A 16,209-nucleotide genomic window follows, 5' to 3' on the forward strand; every position below is an offset into this window, starting at 1 on the left:
CACACAGGTAAAACATATAAAATAAAAAGACATTACTCGTGTCATTCTACATTTGTAGTCTACGTTATCCAATGTCCGTGTGGTCTATACTATGTGGGTGAGACGATTAATGAGGTGAAAAATCGGATCTCAGCCCACAAAAGCACTATCAGGACCTCAAAAAAAGATCTGCCTGTTCCAAAACATTTTTTGGAGTTTGGCCATACCATCAGCCAATTACGTTATAAGATCATAGATTCGGTAGAACCAAACCTTAGGGGAGGTGACCGTGAGAAACGCCTCAAGGGGCTTGAGGCTAAGTGGATCTTTGAACTGGGCACGTTACACCCCAGAGGTCTCAACATTGAATATAATCCTTTGTTATATAGATGAGCTTTATGTATCTCTGTTTCTGATTATGAGTGTATAGATAACGGAAAGCATCGTATATAATATGCCTATCAAGTCATGATTATTGATTTTATGTTTATATATTTTTAAGGTTATCAAGCCTAGAGTGACCGGGCAGCTGCATCGACCAGTCAGGACCCTATAAAAATGATCATCGTCAAACAAGTGGGCATGGGACCCTAAGAACTTTTTTCCAAAAAATGTAATACTATCCTCATAGACCTCAGTCTGTCTCCATCCTCTATAACCTCAATGTAAATAAACAAAATAGGAGGGTATGATTACTTTATCTAAGAGCGAAACTCTTATTTTCATAGCTGCAGATTGTACTCTAAAAATTTTTTCCAATTTTTCTTGAGTTATGCCAAGTTTAAAACTGATTTAATGTATCAATAAATAGAAAAATTCAAGTGTTAATTTATCTAATAAATATTGCATCACAAACTATTACCTTCTCTTTGACTCTTTAAAATAATAACTGTTTAATCGATGTCTATGTTCTCTGATGAGTACAGTAGTACATACAGAGTGGATATTGATAATATATGGGAAAATAACAGTGAAAGGGTTAATTATGCATCTTCAGATTAAAGACATGACAATATTAGTGCTTGTATAAACAATTGCAACAACGATAACACATAGACTATATATCCCGTATTGAATACAATAATTAGATTAATAAGATGTTATTGACCAAAGGATATGAGCATACTTGAGAACATACAGGGTGAGGTAGAATGTGTGGCCATAACAAATGGAGCAGTAGAGGTATAGGTTTCCCTATAGGGATACTGAGTCCTATTAGACAACTGAAGGAGTTAACTTTGAGGTGAGCGTGCCGGTAACAGCATGACGTCAACACGTCACAGGTGAGGCGTTGAGGACGGCACTACATTAGCATATACGTCTGACGTCATTACGTTGACGCAGACGAAAGAGAATCAGCGTCGGGAGCTTAGATGTGATGCCAGCGCGCCACACAAGTGACGTTGTGGGCGTTCTCATACTGGCCCCGTTGCCAGACGCCATCACGGTGCCGCTGATGAACGTGATACGCCCCCGGAGAGATAGAGGATACGCATAATGATGACGAAAAGACCGGCTTTTAAACATACTAATGGACATGAATGGGATACAGCTGCTCGGTCCGGGAGGGCTCCTATCGAGTCACAGGTAACAAAACTCTAGGCACAACCGTGAGTTTTTATTGGGTGTTGATTGTGGTGATGGGATATTTAATGGCTGCATGTGCAGCCATGTTTTTATGCATTGGCTTGACAAAGACTGTATATCACACAGTCGAAACGTTGCTGTAATTTTATGCGGAATGGATTAAAGGTGAAGTTTTAAAACTCAAGGAATCTTATACATCTTTTCAAACAACCCTGGATGCTGCTGATGACATAGTTTGTGAATCCTGATTTGCTTTGGACGTAAGGTCTGCGTCCAATTCCAGCTTTGCATCCATTAGCCAACTAAGCTCTAGTGAGTATATTTCTCCTATCAGTCTGTTGTGCTGCAATTATCTTACTATCTTTTTTCACAGGTTTATTTACTTTTTTGCGATGCCGGGGGGGGGGGGGGTGGGGGGGGGGGTCCCCGCAGCCCAGGATGACAGCTCCACGCTGTCGGCTACCTGCGGGCACCGACAGCATGGAGCTGTCACGTCCATAGCCCACGGGGCTTTATTCTCTGTAGGACGCATGTTTTTACGTCCTCAGAGAATAAAGCCCACTTGGGCAGGACGTAAAAACACTATGGGATGGTCGTTAAGGGGTTAAAAAAAATAATTTAGAGGTCTATCATCCAAACCTTAACAAAAGAAGTATAAAAGGGGACATGACAACAAATCCTTGTAGAACAAAAGACTATTAATTCAACTTTTGTATAAGCCACTGGAATGTAAACTAGAGGAGTTACTTTGCTTTGCTTGACTGTAGCAGCCAGAAGTTGAAATGTCCATAAATATCAATATGAAATTGCCCCAACATTTGTTGAGCTCAGCCTGGAATATTGGAATGGATTTAATAAAAAAATAGTTAAAAAGGATACAGTCTTCTTCCTGAAAGTAGGTCTCTGCAATCTAAAGAGAAAAAAAAGCGTATTAGATGTGTTTAATGCACCATACAAATTAATTGACAGTTCATTTTATATCCAGCTATCACTCTGTTCACCAATTTACACAAGACCCTAATATATCGTAGCTTCCAAATGTCACAATTCTTGTATTTTAAAATTATTGCTCTAATTTAGAAATACACTTTGTTGCATAAATATTGTTTCTGAAATGTAGTCATGTAGATTCCTCAGCACCACAATCTCTCAGTTTTGCCATAAAGCTACATAATATTTTTGCTATACTAAGTATACAAAAGTTAGAAAGTTGCTCTAAAAAGCAATTTTGGTAACTGAAATATGGTCCCTTCATTAAGAAAAAAGCAAGGAGGTAGGAAATGGTCTACAGCAGAAATAGATACTGCTCTACATGGTTTCCCTATTTATTAAATGCTTTTTTCATAGGGATTATTTCACAGATTCCATTAAAATGCTGGAAAAAATTAAACAGCACTATTTTTTACCAGAAAAATGATAGAAACCTCACAGACTCCGTTATAGTCAATGAGCTAATTGTGCTAGCAATCTCATAATACGTCAGCAAAGTATCACATAACCAGCTAGAGCCAGTACCATCTTCCCTGCTGGGAGGCCAGTAATTATTATTTTCTATATTTACTCAAATAAGCAAAACATCATACATATACAGTCAGGGAGAATGAAAGGTGATCTTCTTTATTATAACTGTGTGACAAGAGCCTTCAATCATTATCATTAACGAAAAGGCGTTTCTTTTATTCTCCGTGAAGAGCATGTGTGGTACAGTAAGTTGCAGTGACTAGAAAAGTGACTCCTTAGGAAAGCAGGGAGGCAAGCAATTTTCAGGTGGTCACACTGAGATTAAGTAATAAGTAAACAAACTAATACTAGCTGACATTATATATTTATGGAGATTAGTCACATAATGAAGGCAAAAAAAAATTAAGTGGCCCTTTAACCCCTTAGTTACCACCCTATACACTTTTTACATCCTGCTTTACTGGGCTTTAATCTCCTGGGCCCAATAAACACACTGCCTCTGGAGATTAAAGCCCTGCAGGCTGTGGACGTGACAGGTCCATGTTATTGTTTCAGACAACCTGGAGCTGTCATGGGGGCCGCAGTATGCTGTCCTTGGTCATGAGATCGCCGTTATCCAATGGATAATGGCGATTATGCAAAAGGTTAAAAAAAAAAAAAAGTTGAAGTTTCAAATTTGAACCCCGACGTGATCCTCTTCCATGGAACTTTCCCGGCTTTTGCACATGTGCCCATCTGCAAAATGCGCAGGAACCGGGGAAATTTAAAATCTCCTTGCTTGCAGTCTGGAGCAGTGACCGGTGGCCTCGTTGAGCAGTCCCCGGTCACATGATAAAAAAATATTCCGCAATAGTTAGATCCGGTAATACACGGATTAATCAAATACACTGGATTACCCAATTCCGCTCATAATAGCAGGTCGGAATTACGTAATCCACTCACAGAAAACAAAATGCAGTATGTTCTATTTTACCACGGATATCTGCGACATAAAGCTCATTGTGCTCCATGGTCGTGAATATACCCGCAGCCCATAAGCAACTACATTGTCTACGGGCACTCGTGTGATCGCTAAGTAACAGCGTCGGAAGTATAAACAAAAAAAAAAAGTGTACTGCGCATGACCGCCTCTGTGAGTATACAGTTATGTGCAGTACATTACGAGGCTGTACGCAGGGCTTGCAGCTGGGACCCGCTGAGGACCTCCGCAAGCGGATTTCACATACGGCCATGTGAGCCCGGCATTATTCAGATTACTACCTGTAGCACGTAATTTACGAGAAATGCCCAGAACACTCACCTTCCTGCAATTCCAGGAGCAGCTTGTTGAGCCCCCTCTCTTTGAGACCGCCGCACCTCAGCAAGCTTACGGAGCCTCACAGAGCGCCAATTCCTACACCCCATCCCTGCCAATGAGGTCAAGAAATCCCCCCCAAAAAGTGCCACTGATAAGGAGGGATACCCGGTTTTATTGCTCCATGTGCTCATCCCAACTAGTCCTCCGTAATTATCCCTCTCTTCCGACATACCACACAGCTTTCATGGGGACTAGAATTTATTTAGTTCTGCCCTGAAATCCAATGGGTGTTCTCTCCATTATAGGCCTAGCCATGTATCCTATAAGTATATTGGAGCTACAATGGGTATGTTTCTGAACAAAGGACAAACAGGGGTATCCATTTTGGGTGTAAATCCTCATTTTCATGTACACTATAAAATAGAATATTTACAAAAATATGAAATTTTATTTTTTCTCCCCTAAATTGCATTAACTCCTGAAAAAAAGCTGTGGGGTAAGAATACTCATGACACCCCTCAGTTAATATATTAAGGGGTGTAGTTTTCAAAATGAGATCATTTGTGTGGGTATCTATCTATCTATCTATCTATCTATAAAGACGAAAGCCCTGACTGACTCGCTGGCTGACTCGCTGGCTGACTCGCTGGCTGACTCGCTGGCTGGCTGACTGACTCAGTGAGCGAGTCAGTGAGCGAGTCAGTGAGCGAGTCAGTGAGCGAGTCAGTGAGCGAGTCAGTGAGCGAGCCAGTGAGCGAGCCAGTGAGCGAGCGAGCGAGCGAGCCAGTCAGTCAGTCAGCGAGCGAGCCAGTCAGTCAGTCAGCGAGCGAGCCAGTCAGTCAGTCAGCGAGCGAGCCAGTCAGTCAGTCAGCCAGCCGCTCGCTGACTGACTGACTGGCTCGCTCGCTGACTGACTGGCTCGCTCGCTGACTGACTGACTCGCTCACTCGCTGGCTGACTCGGTCAGTCAGTCAGTCAGTCAGCGAGCCAGTCAGTCAGTCAGTCAGCGAGCCAGTCAGTCAGTCAGTCAGCGAGCCAGTCAGTCAGTCAGTCAGCGAGCCAGTCAGTCAGTCAGTCAGCGAGCCAGTCAGTCAGTCAGTCAGCGAGCCAGTCAGTCAGCGAGCCAGTCAGTCAGCGAGCCAGTCAGTCAGTCAGTCAGCGAGCCAGTCAGTCAGCGAGCCAGTCAGTCAGCGAGCCAGTCAGTCAGCGAGCCAGTCAGTCAGCGAGCCAGTCAGTCAGCGAGCCAGTCAGTCAGCGAGCCAGTCAGTCAGCGAGCCAGTCAGTCAGCGAGCCAGTCAGTCAGCGAGCCAGTCAGTCAGCGAGCCAGTCAGTCAGCGAGCCAGTCAGTCAGCGAGCCAGTCAGTCAGCGAGCCAGTCAGTCAGCGAGTCAGTCAGTCAGCGAGTCAGTCAGTCAGCCAGCCAGCCAGTCAGTCAGTCAGCCAGCCAGCCAGCCAGTCAGTCAGTCAGCCAGCCAGCCAGTCAGCGAGCGAGCCAGTCAGCCAGTCAGTCAGCGAGCGAGCCAGTCAGTCAGTCAGCGAGCGAGCCAGTCAGTCAGTGAGCCGGTCAGTCAGTCAGTCAGCGAGCGAGCCAGTCAGTCAGCGAGCGAGCCAGTCAGTCAGCGAGCGAGCCAGTCAGTCAGCGAGCGAGCCAGTCAGTCAGCGAGCGAGCCAGTCAGTCAGCGAGCGAGCCAGTCAGTCAGCGAGCGAGCCAGTCAGTCAGCGAGCGAGCCAGTCAGTCAGCGAGTGAGCCAGTCAGTCAGTCAGTCAGTCAGCCAGCGAGCGAGCCAGTCAGTCAGTCAGTGAGCCAGTCAGTCAGTCAGTGAGCCAGTCAGTCAGTCAGTGAGCCAGTCAGTCAGTCAGTGAGCCAGTCAGTCAGTCAGTGAGCCAGTCAGTCAGTCAGTGAGCCAGTCAGTCAGTCAGCGAGTGAGCCAGTCAGTCAGTGAGCCGGTCAGTCAGTCAGTCAGCGAGCGAGCCAGTCAGTCAGCGAGCGAGCCAGTCAGTCAGCGAGCGAGCCAGTCAGTCAGTCAGTCAGCCAGCGAGCGAGCCAGTCAGTCAGCCAGCGAGCGAGCCAGTCAGTCAGCGAGCGAGCCAGTCAGTCAGCGAGCGAGCCAGTCAGTCAGTCAGTCAGCCAGCGAGCGAGCCAGTCAGTCAGCCAGCGAGCGAGCCAGTCAGTCAGTCAGCGAGCCAGTCAGTCAGTCAGCGAGCCAGTCAGTCAGTCAGCGAGCCAGTCAGTCAGTCAGCGAGCCAGTCAGTCAGTCAGTCAGCGAGCCAGTCAGTCAGTCAGCGAGCCAGTCAGTCAGCGAGCCAGTCAGTCAGCGAGCCAGTCAGTCAGCGAGCCAGTCAGTCAGCGAGTCAGTCAGTCAGCGAGCCAGTCAGTCAGCGAGCGAGCCAGTCAGTCAGCGAGCGAGCCAGTCAGTCAGCGAGCGAGCCAGTCAGTCAGCGAGCGAGCCAGTCAGTCAGCGAGCGAGCCAGTCAGTCAGTCAGTCAGCCAGCCAGTCAGCGAGCCAGTCAGTCAGTCAGCGAGCCAGTCAGTCAGTCAGCGAGCCAGTCAGTCAGTCAGCGAGCCAGTCAGTCAGTCAGCGAGCCAGTCAGTCAGTCAGCGAGCCAGTCAGTCAGTCAGCGAGCCAGTCAGTCAGTCAGTCAGTCAGCCAGCCAGTCAGCGAGCCAGTCAGTCAGTCAGCGAGCCAGTCAGTCAGTCAGCGAGCCAGTCAGTCAGTCAGCGAGCCAGTCAGTCAGTCAGTGAGCCAGTCAGTCAGTCAGTGAGCCAGTCAGTCAGTCAGTGAGCCAGTCAGTCAGTCAGCGAGCCAGTCAGTCAGTCAGCGAGCCAGTCAGTCAGTCAGCGAGCCAGTCAGTCAGTCAGCGAGCCAGTCAGTCAGTCAGTGAGCCGGTCAGTCAGTCAGTCAGTGAGCCGGTCAGTCAGTCAGTCAGCGAGCGAGCCAGTCAGTCAGCGAGCGAGCCAGTCAGTCAGCGAGCGAGCCAGTCAGTCAGCGAGCGAGCCAGTCAGTCAGCGAGCGAGCCAGTCAGTCAGCGAGCCAGTCAGTCAGTCAGCCAGCGAGCGAGCCAGTCAGTCAGTCAGTGAGCCAGTCAGTCAGTCAGTGAGCCAGTCAGTCAGTCAGTGAGCCAGTCAGTCAGTCAGTGAGCCAGTCAGTCAGTCAGTGAGCCAGTCAGTCAGTCAGTGAGCCAGTCAGTGAGCCAGTCAGTCAGTCAGTGAGCCAGTCAGTCAGTCAGTGAGCCAGTCAGTCAGTCAGTGAGCCAGTCAGTCAGTCAGTGAGCCAGTCAGTCAGTCAGTGAGCCAGTCAGTCAGTCAGTGAGCTAGTCAGTCAGTCAGTGAGCCAGTCAGTCAGTCAGTGAGCCAGTCAGTCAGTCAGCGAGCCAGTCAGTCAGTCAGCGAGCCAGTCAGTCAGTCAGCGAGCCAGTCAGTCAGTCAGCGAGCCAGTCAGTCAGTCAGCGAGCCAGTCAGTCAGTCAGCGAGCCAGTCAGTCAGTCAGCGAGCCAGTCAGTCAGTCAGCGAGCCAGTCAGTCAGTCAGCGAGCCAGTCAGTCAGTCAGCGAGCCAGTCAGTCAGTCAGCGAGCCAGTCAGTCAGTCAGCGAGCCAGTCAGTCAGTCAGCGAGCCAGTCAGTCAGTCAGCGAGCCAGTCAGTCAGTCAGCGAGCCAGTCAGTCAGTCAGTGAGCGAGCGAGCCAGTCAGTCAGTCAGTCAGTGAGCCAGTCAGTCAGCGAGCGAGCCAGTCAGTCAGTCAGTCAGCGAGCCAGTCAGTCAGTCAGTCAGTGAGCGAGCGAGCCAGTCAGTCAGTCAGTGAGCCAGTCAGTCAGCGAGCGAGCCAGTCAGTCAGTCAGTCAGCGAGCCAGTCAGTCAGTCAGCGAGCCAGTCAGTCAGTCAGTCAGTCAGCGAGCCAGTCAGTCAGTCAGCGAGCCAGTCAGTCAGTCAGCGAGCCAGTCAGTCAGTCAGTCAGCGAGCCAGTCAGTCAGTCAGTCAGTCAGCGAGCCAGTCAGTCAGTCAGTCAACGAGCCAGTCAGTCAGTCAGTCAACGAGCCAGTCAGTCAGTCAGCGAGCCAGTCAGTCAGTCAGCGAGCCAGTCAGTCAGTCAGCGAGCCAGTCAGTCAGTCAGCGAGCCAGTCAGTCAGTCAGCGAGCCAGTCAGTCAGTCAGTCAGCGAGCCAGTCAGTCAGTCAGCGAGCCAGTCAGTCAGTCAGCGAGCCAGTCAGTCAGTCAGCGAGCCAGTCAGTCAGTCAGCGAGCCAGTCAGTCAGTCAGCGAGCCAGTCAGTCAGTCAGCGAGCCAGTCAGCCAGTCAGCGAGCCAGTCAGTCAGTCAGTCAGTGAGCGAGCGAGCCAGTCAGTCAGTGAGCCAGTCAGTCAGCGAGCGAGCCAGTCAGTCAGTCAGTCAGTCAGCGAGCGAGCCAGTCAGTCAGCGAGCCAGTCAGTCAGTCAGCGAGCGAGCGAGCCTGTCAGTCAGTCAGTCAGTCAGCGAGCCAGTCAGTCAGTCAGCGAGCGAGCCAGTCAGTCAGTCAGTCAGTCAGTCAGCCAGCCAGTCAGCGAGCGAGCCAGTCAGTCAGTCAGTCAGCGAGCGAGCCAGTCAGTCAGCGAGCCAGTCAGTCAGTGAGCGAGCCAGTCAGTCAGTCAGTGAGCGAGCCAGTCAGTCAGTGAGCGAGCGAGCCAGTCAGTCAGTGAGCGAGCCAGTCAGTCAGTGAGCGAGCCAGTCAGTCAGTGAGCCAGTCAGTCAGTCAGCGAGCGAGCCAGTCAGTCAGTCAGCGAGTGAGCGAGCGAGCGAGCCAGTCAGTCAGTCAGTCAGTCAGCGAGCCAGTCAGTCAGCGAGCCAGTCAGTGAGCCAGTCAGTCAGTCAGAGCGAGCCAGTCAGTCAGTCAGTCAGTCAGTTAGTGAGCGAGCCAGTCAGTCAGTCAGTGAGCGAGCCAGTCAGTCAGTCAGTGAGCGAGCCAGTCAGTCAGTCAGTCAGTCAGTGTGCGAGCCAGTCAGTCAGTCAGTCAGTGAGCGAGCCAGTCAGTCAGTCAGTCAGTCAGTGAGCGAGCCAGTCAGTCAGTCAGTCAGTCAGTGAGCGAGCCAGTCAGTCAGTCAGTGAGCGAGCCAGTCAGTCAGTCAGTCAGTCAGTCAGTGAGCGAGCCAGTCAGTCAGTCAGTCAGTCAGTCAGTCAGTGAGCGAGCCAGTCAGTCAGTGAGCGAGCCAGTCAGTCAGTCAGTGAGCGAGCCAGTCAGTCAGTCAGTCAGTGAGCGAGTCAGTCAGTCAGTCAGCCAGCCAGCCAGCCAGCCAGCCAGCGAGCGAGCGACCGAGCGAGCCAGTCAGTCAGCGAGTCAGCCAGTCAGTCAGCGAGTCAGCCAGTCAGTCAGCGAGTCAGCCAGTCAGTCAGCGAGTCAGCCAGTCAGCCAGTCAGCGAGTCAGCCAGTCAGCGAGTCAGCCAGTCAGCGAGTCAGCCAGTCAGCGAGTCAGCGAGTCAGCCAGTCAGCGAGTCAGCCAGTCAGCCAGTCAGCCAGTCAGCCAGCCAGTCAGCCAGTCAGCCAGTCAGCCAGTCAGCCAGTCAGCCAGTCAGCCAGTCAGTCAGCGAGTCAGCCAGTCAGTCAGTCAGCGAGTCAGCCAGTCAGCCAGTCAGTCAGTCAGCGAGTCAGCCAGTCAGCGAGTCAGCCAGTCAGCGAGTCAGCCAGTCAGCGAGTCAGCCAGTCAGCCAGTCAGTCAGTCAGTCAGCGAGTCAGCCAGTCAGCCAGTCAGTCAGTCAGTCAGCCAGTCAGCCAGTCAGCCAGTCAGCCAGTCAGCCAGTCAGCGAGTCAGCCAGTCAGCGAGTCAGCCAGTCAGCCAGTCAGTCAGTCAGCCAGTCAGTCAGTCAGCCAGTCAGCCAGTCAGCCAGTCAGCCAGTCAGTCAGTCAGCGAGTCAGCCAGTCAGCGAGTCAGTCAGTCAGCGAGTCAGTCAGTCAGCGAGTCAGCCAGTCAGCGAGTCAGCCAGTCAGTCAGTCAGCGAGTCAGCCAGTCAGTCAGTCAGTCAGCGAGTCAGCCAGTCAGCGAGTCAGTCAGTCAGCGAGTCAGCCAGTCAGCGAGTCAGTCAGTCAGCGAGTCAGCCAGTCAGCGAGTCAGTCAGTCAGCGAGTCAGCCAGTCAGCGAGTCAGCCAGTCAGCGAGCCAGCCAGTCAGCGAGCCAGTCAGTCAGCGAGCCAGCCAGTCAGCGAGCCAGTCAGTCAGCGAGCCAGTCAGTCAGCGAGCCAGTCAGTCAGCGAGCCAGTCAGTCAGCGAGCCAGTCAGTCAGCGAGCCAGTCAGTCAGCGAGCCAGTCAGTCAGCGAGCCAGTCAGTCAGCGAGCCAGTCAGTCAGCGAGCCAGTCAGTCAGCGAGCCAGTCAGTCAGCGAGCCAGTCAGTCAGCGAGCCAGTCAGTCAGCGAGCCAGTCAGTCAGCGAGCCAGTCAGTCAGCGAGCCAGTCAGTCAGCGAGCCAGTCAGTCAGCGAGCCAGTCAGTCAGTCAGTCAGTCAGCGAGCCAGTCAGTCAGTCAGCGAGCGAGCCAGTCAGTCAGTCAGTCAGTCAGTCAGTCAGTCAGTCAGTCAGCCAGCCAGTCAGCCAGCCAGTCAGCGAGCGAGCCAGTCAGTCAGCGAGCGAGCCAGTCAGTCAGCGAGCCAGTCAGTCAGTGAGCGAGCCAGTCAGTCAGTCAGTGAGCGAGCCAGTCAGTCAGTCAGTGAGCGAGCCAGTCAGTCAGTGAGCGAGCGAGCCAGTCAGTCAGTGAGCGAGCCAGTCAGTCAGTGAGCGAGCCAGTCAGTCAGTCAGTCAGCGAGCCAGTCAGTCAGTCAGCGAGCGAGCCAGTCAGTCAGTCAGCGAGTGAGCGAGCGAGCGAGCCAGTCAGTCAGTCAGTCAGCGAGCCAGTCAGTCAGCGAGCTAGTCAGTGAGCCAGTCAGTCAGTCAGTCAGAGCGAGCCAGTCAGTCAGTCAGTCAGTCAGTCAGTGAGCGAGCCAGTCAGTCAGTCAGTGAGCGAGCCAGTCAGTCAGTCAGTCAGTGAGCGAGCCAGTCAGTCAGTCAGTGAGCGAGCCAGTCAGTCAGTCAGTCAGTCAGTGAGCGAGCCTGACTGACTGACTGACTGGCTCGCTCGCTGACTGACTGACTCGCTCACTCGCTGGCTGACTCGGTCAGTCAGTCAGTCAGTCAGCGAGCCAGTCAGTCAGTCAGTCAGCGAGCCAGTCAGTCAGTCAGTCAGCGAGCCAGTCAGTCAGTCAGTCAGCGAGCCAGTCAGTCAGTCAGTCAGCGAGCCAGTCAGTCAGTCAGTCAGTCAGCGAGCCAGTCAGCGAGCCAGTCAGTCAGCGAGCCAGTCAGTCAGCGAGCCAGTCAGTCAGCGAGCCAGTCAGTCAGCGAGCCAGTCAGTCAGCGAGCCAGTCAGTCAGCGAGCCAGTCAGTCAGCGAGCCAGTCAGTCAGCGAGCCAGTCAGTCAGCGAGCCAGTCAGTCAGCGAGCCAGTCAGTCAGCGAGCCAGTCAGTCAGCGAGCCAGTCAGTCAGCGAGCCAGTCAGTCAGCGAGCCAGTCAGTCAGCGAGCCAGTCAGTCAGCGAGTCAGTCAGTCAGCGAGTCAGTCAGTCAGCGAGTCAGTCAGTCAGCGAGTCAGTCAGTCAGCGAGTCAGTCAGTCAGCGAGCCAGTCAGTCAGCGAGCCAGTCAGTCAGCGAGCCAGTCAGTCAGCGAGTCAGTCAGTCAGCGAGTCAGTCAGTCAGCGAGTCAGTCAGTCAGCGAGTCAGTCAGTCAGCGAGTCAGTCAGTCAGCGAGTCAGTCAGTCAGCGAGTCAGTCAGTCAGCGAGTCAGTCAGTCAGCCAGCCAGCCAGTCAGTCAGCCAGCCAGCCAGCCAGTCAGTCAGTCAGCCAGCCAGCCAGTCAGCGAGCGAGCCAGTCAGCCAGTCAGTCAGCGAGCGAGCCAGTCAGTCAGTCAGCGAGCGAGCCAGTCAGTCAGTGAGCCGGTCAGTCAGTCAGTCAGCGAGCGAGCCAGTCAGTCAGCGAGCGAGCCAGTCAGTCAGCGAGCGAGCCAGTCAGTCAGCGAGCGAGCCAGTCAGTCAGCGAGCGAGCCAGTCAGTCAGCGAGCGAGCCAGTCAGTCAGCGAGCGAGCCAGTCAGTCAGCGAGCGAGCCAGTCAGTCAGCGAGCGAGCCAGTCAGTCAGCGAGCGAGCCAGTCAGTCAGCGAGTGAGCCAGTCAGTCAGTCAGTCAGTCAGCCAGCGAGCGAGCCAGTCAGTCAGTGAGCCAGTCAGTCAGTCAGTGAGCCAGTCAGTCAGTCAGTGAGCCAGTCAGTCAGTCAGTGAGCCAGTCAGTCAGTCAGTGAGCCAGTCAGTCAGTCAGCGAGCGAGCCAGTCAGTCAGCGAGCGAGCCAGTCAGTCAGCGAGCGAGCCAGTCAGTCAGTGAGCCGGTCAGTCAGTCAGTCAGCGAGCGAGCCAGTCAGTCAGCGAGTGAGCCAGTCAGTCAGTCAGTCAGTCAGCCAGCGAGCGAGCCAGTCAGTCAGTCAGTGAGCCAGTCAGTCAGTCAGTGAGCCAGTCAGTCAGTCAGTGAGCCAGTCAGTCAGTCAGTGAGCCAGTCAGTCAGTCAGTGAGCCAGTCAGTCAGTCAGCGAGCGAGCCAGTCAGTCAGTGAGCCGGTCAGTCAGTCAGTCAGCGAGCGAGCCAGTCAGTCAGCGAGCGAGCCAGTCAGTCAGCGAGCGAGCCAGTCAGTCAGTCAGTCAGCCAGCGAGCGAGCCAGTCAGTCAGCCAGCGAGCGAGCGAGCCAGTCAGTCAGCGAGCGAGCCAGTCAGTCAGCGAGCGAGCCAGTCAGTCAGCCAGCGAGCGAGCCAGTCAGTCAGCCAGCGAGCGAGCCAGTCAGTCAGCGAGCGAGCCAGTCAGTCAGTCAGCGAGCCAGTCAGTCAGTCAGCGAGCCAGTCAGTCAGTCAGCGAGCCAGTCAGTCAGTCAGCGAGCCAGTCAGTCAGTCAGTCAGCGAGCCAGTCAGTCAGTCAGCGAGCCAGTCAGTCAGCGAGCCAGTCAGTCAGCGAGCCAGTCAGTCAGCGAGCCAGTCAGTCAGCGAGCCAGTCAGTCAGCGAGTCAGTCAGTCAGCGAGCCAGTCAGTCAGCGAGCGAGCCAGTCAGTCAGCGAGCGAGCCAGTCAGTCAGCGAGCGAGCCAGTCAGTCAGTCAGTCAGCCAGCCAGTCAGCGAGCCAGTCAGTCAGTCAGCGAGCCAGTCAGTCAGTCAGCGAGCCAGTCAGTCAGTCAGCGAGCCAGTCAGTCAGTCAGCGAGCCAGTCAGTCAGTCAGCGAGCCAGTCAGTCAGTCAGCGAGCCAGTCAGTCAGTCAGCGAGCCAGTCAGTCAGTCAGCGAGCCAGTCAGTCAGTCAGCGAGCCAGTCAGTCAGTCAGCGAGCCAGTCAGTCAGTCAGCGAGCCAGTCAGTCAGTCAGCGAGCCAGTCAGTCAGTCAGTGAGCCAGTCAGTCAGTCAGCGAGCCAGTCAGTCAGCGAGCGAGCCAGTCAGTCAGTCAGCGAGCGAGCCAGTCAGTCAGTCAGTCAGCCAGCCAGTCAGCGAGCCAGTCAGTCAGTCAGCGAGCCAGTCAGTCAGTCAGCGAGCCAGTCAGTCAGTCAGCGAGCCAGTCAGTCAGTCAGCGAGCCAGTCAGTCAGTCAGCGAGCCAGTCAGTCAGTCAGTGAGCCAGTCAGTCAGTCAGTGAGCCAGTCAGTCAGTCAGCGAGCCAGTCAGTCAGTCAGCGAGCCAGTCAGTCAGTCAGCGAGCCAGTCAGTCAGTCAGCGAGCCAGTCAGTCAGTCAGCGAGCCAGTCAGTCAGTCAGCGAGCCAGTCAGTCAGTCAGTGAGCCGGTCAGTCAGTCAGTCAGTGAGCCGGTCAGTCAGTCAGTCAGCGAGCGAGCCAGTCAGTCAGCGAGCGAGCCAGTCAGTCAGCGAGCGAGCCAGTCAGTCAGCGAGCGAGCCAGTCAGTCAGCGAGCGAGCCAGTCAGTCAGCGAGCCAGTCAGTCAGTCAGCCAGCGAGCGAGCCAGTCAGTCAGTCAGTGAGCCAGTCAGTCAGTCAGTGAGCCAGTCAGTCAGTCAGTGAGCCAGTCAGTCAGTCAGTGAGCCAGTCAGTCAGTCAGTGAGCCAGTCAGTCAGTCAGTGAGCTAGTCAGTCAGTCAGTGAGCCAGTCAGTCAGTCAGTGAGCCAGTCAGTCAGTCAGTGAGCCAGTCAGTCAGTCAGCGAGCCAGTCAGTCAGTCAGCGAGCCAGTCAGTCAGTCAGCGAGCCAGTCAGTCAGTCAGCGAGCCAGTCAGTCAGTCAGCGAGCCAGTCAGTCAGTCAGCGAGCCAGTCAGTCAGTCAGCGAGCCAGTCAGTCAGTCAGCGAGCCAGTCAGTCAGTCAGCGAGCCAGTCAGTCAGTCAGCGAGCCAGTCAGTCAGTCAGCGAGCCAGTCAGTCAGTCAGCGAGCCAGTCAGTCAGTCAGCGAGCCAGTCAGTCAGTCAGTGAGCGAGCGAGCCAGTCAGTCAGTCAGTCAGTGAGCCAGTCAGTCAGCGAGCGAGCCAGTCAGTCAGTCAGTCAGCGAGCCAGTCAGTCAGTCAGTCAGTGAGCGAGCGAGCCAGTCAGTCAGTCAGCGAGCCAGTCAGTCAGTCAGCGAGCCAGTCAGTCAGTCAGCGAGCCAGTCAGTCAGTCAGCGAGCCAGTCAGTCAGTCAGCGAGCCAGTCAGTCAGTCAGTCAGCGAGCCAGTCAGTCAGTCAGTCAGTCAGCGAGCCAGTCAGTCAGTCAGTCAACGAGCCAGTCAGTCAGTCAGTCAACGAGCCAGTCAGTCAGTCAGCGAGCCAGTCAGTCAGTCAGCGAGCCAGTCAGTCAGTCAGCGAGCCAGTCAGTCAGTCAGCGAGCCAGTCAGTCAGTCAGTCAGCGAGCCAGTCAGTCAGTCAGCGAGCCAGTCAGTCAGTCAGCGAGCCAGTCAGTCAGTCAGCGAGCCAGTCAGTCAGTCAGCGAGCCAGTCAGTCAGTCAGCGAGCCAGTCAGTCAGTCAGCGAGCCAGTCAGCCAGTCAGCGAGCCAGTCAGCCAGTCAGTCAGTCAGTCAGTGAGCGAGCGAGCCAGTCAGTCAGTGAGCCAGTCAGTCAGCGAGCGAGCCAGTCAGTCAGTCAGTCAGTCAGCGAGCGAGCCAGTCAGTCAGCGAGCCAGTCAGTCAGTCAGCGAGCGAGCGAGCCTGTCAGTCAGTCAGTCAGTCAGCGAGCCAGTCAGTCAGTCAGCGAGCGAGCCAGTCAGTCAGTCAGTCAGTCAGTCAGTCAGCCAGCCAGTCGAGCGAGCCAGTCAGTCAGTCAGTCAGCGAGCGAGCCAGTCAGTCAGCGAGCCAGTCAGTCAGTGAGCGAGCCAGTCAGTCAGTCAGTGAGCGAGCCAGTCAGTCAGTCAGTGAGCGAGCCAGTCAGTCAGTGAGCGAGCGAGCCAGTCAGTCAGTGAGCGAGCCAGTCAGTCAGTGAGCGAGCCAGTCAGTCAGTGAGCGAGCCAGTCAGTCAGTGAGCCAGTCAGTCAGTCAGCGAGCGAGCCAGTCAGTCAGTCAGCGAGTGAGCGAGCGAGCGAGCCAGTCAGTCAGTCAGTCAGTCAGCGAGCCAGTCAGTCAGCGAGCCAGTCAGTGAGCCAGTCAGTCAGTCAGTCAGAGCGAGCCAGTCAGTCAGTCAGTCAGTCAGTCAGTGAGCGAGCCAGTCAGTCAGTCAGTCAGTGAGCGAGCCAGTCAGTCAGTCAGTGAGCGAGCCAGTCAGTCAGTCAGTCAGTCAGTGAGCGAGCCAGTCAGTCAGTCAGTCAGTGAGCGAGCCAGTCAGTCAGTCAGTCAGTCAGTCAGTGAGCGAGCCAGTCAGTCAGTCAGTCAGTGAGCGAGCCAGTCAGTCAGTCAGTCAGTGAGCGAGCCAGTCAGTCAGTCAGTCAGTCAGTGAGCGAGCCAGTCAGTCAGTCAGTGAGTGAGCCAGTCAGTCAGTGAGCGAGCCAGT

General features: G+C 54.1%; 1 protein-coding gene across 2 annotated transcripts in view; it reads right to left on the reverse strand.

Moving 5' to 3' along the window:
• CNST (consortin, connexin sorting protein) overlaps positions 1-16,209 on the reverse strand; it is a 420,527-nt gene that overhangs the window by 282,771 nt on the left and 121,547 nt on the right. For both annotated transcript variants that reach the window (XM_066596044.1, XM_066596043.1), the window contains exon 4: positions 2,446-2,476. In XM_066596044.1, the coding sequence (XP_066452141.1) occupies positions 2,446-2,476 (31 nt within the window). The remainder of the gene's footprint in view (positions 1-2,445; positions 2,477-16,209) is intronic.

This window comes from Eleutherodactylus coqui, chromosome 3 (assembly GCF_035609145.1).
Source record: "Eleutherodactylus coqui strain aEleCoq1 chromosome 3, aEleCoq1.hap1, whole genome shotgun sequence".
Lineage (NCBI taxonomy): Eukaryota > Metazoa > Chordata > Amphibia > Anura > Eleutherodactylidae > Eleutherodactylus > Eleutherodactylus coqui.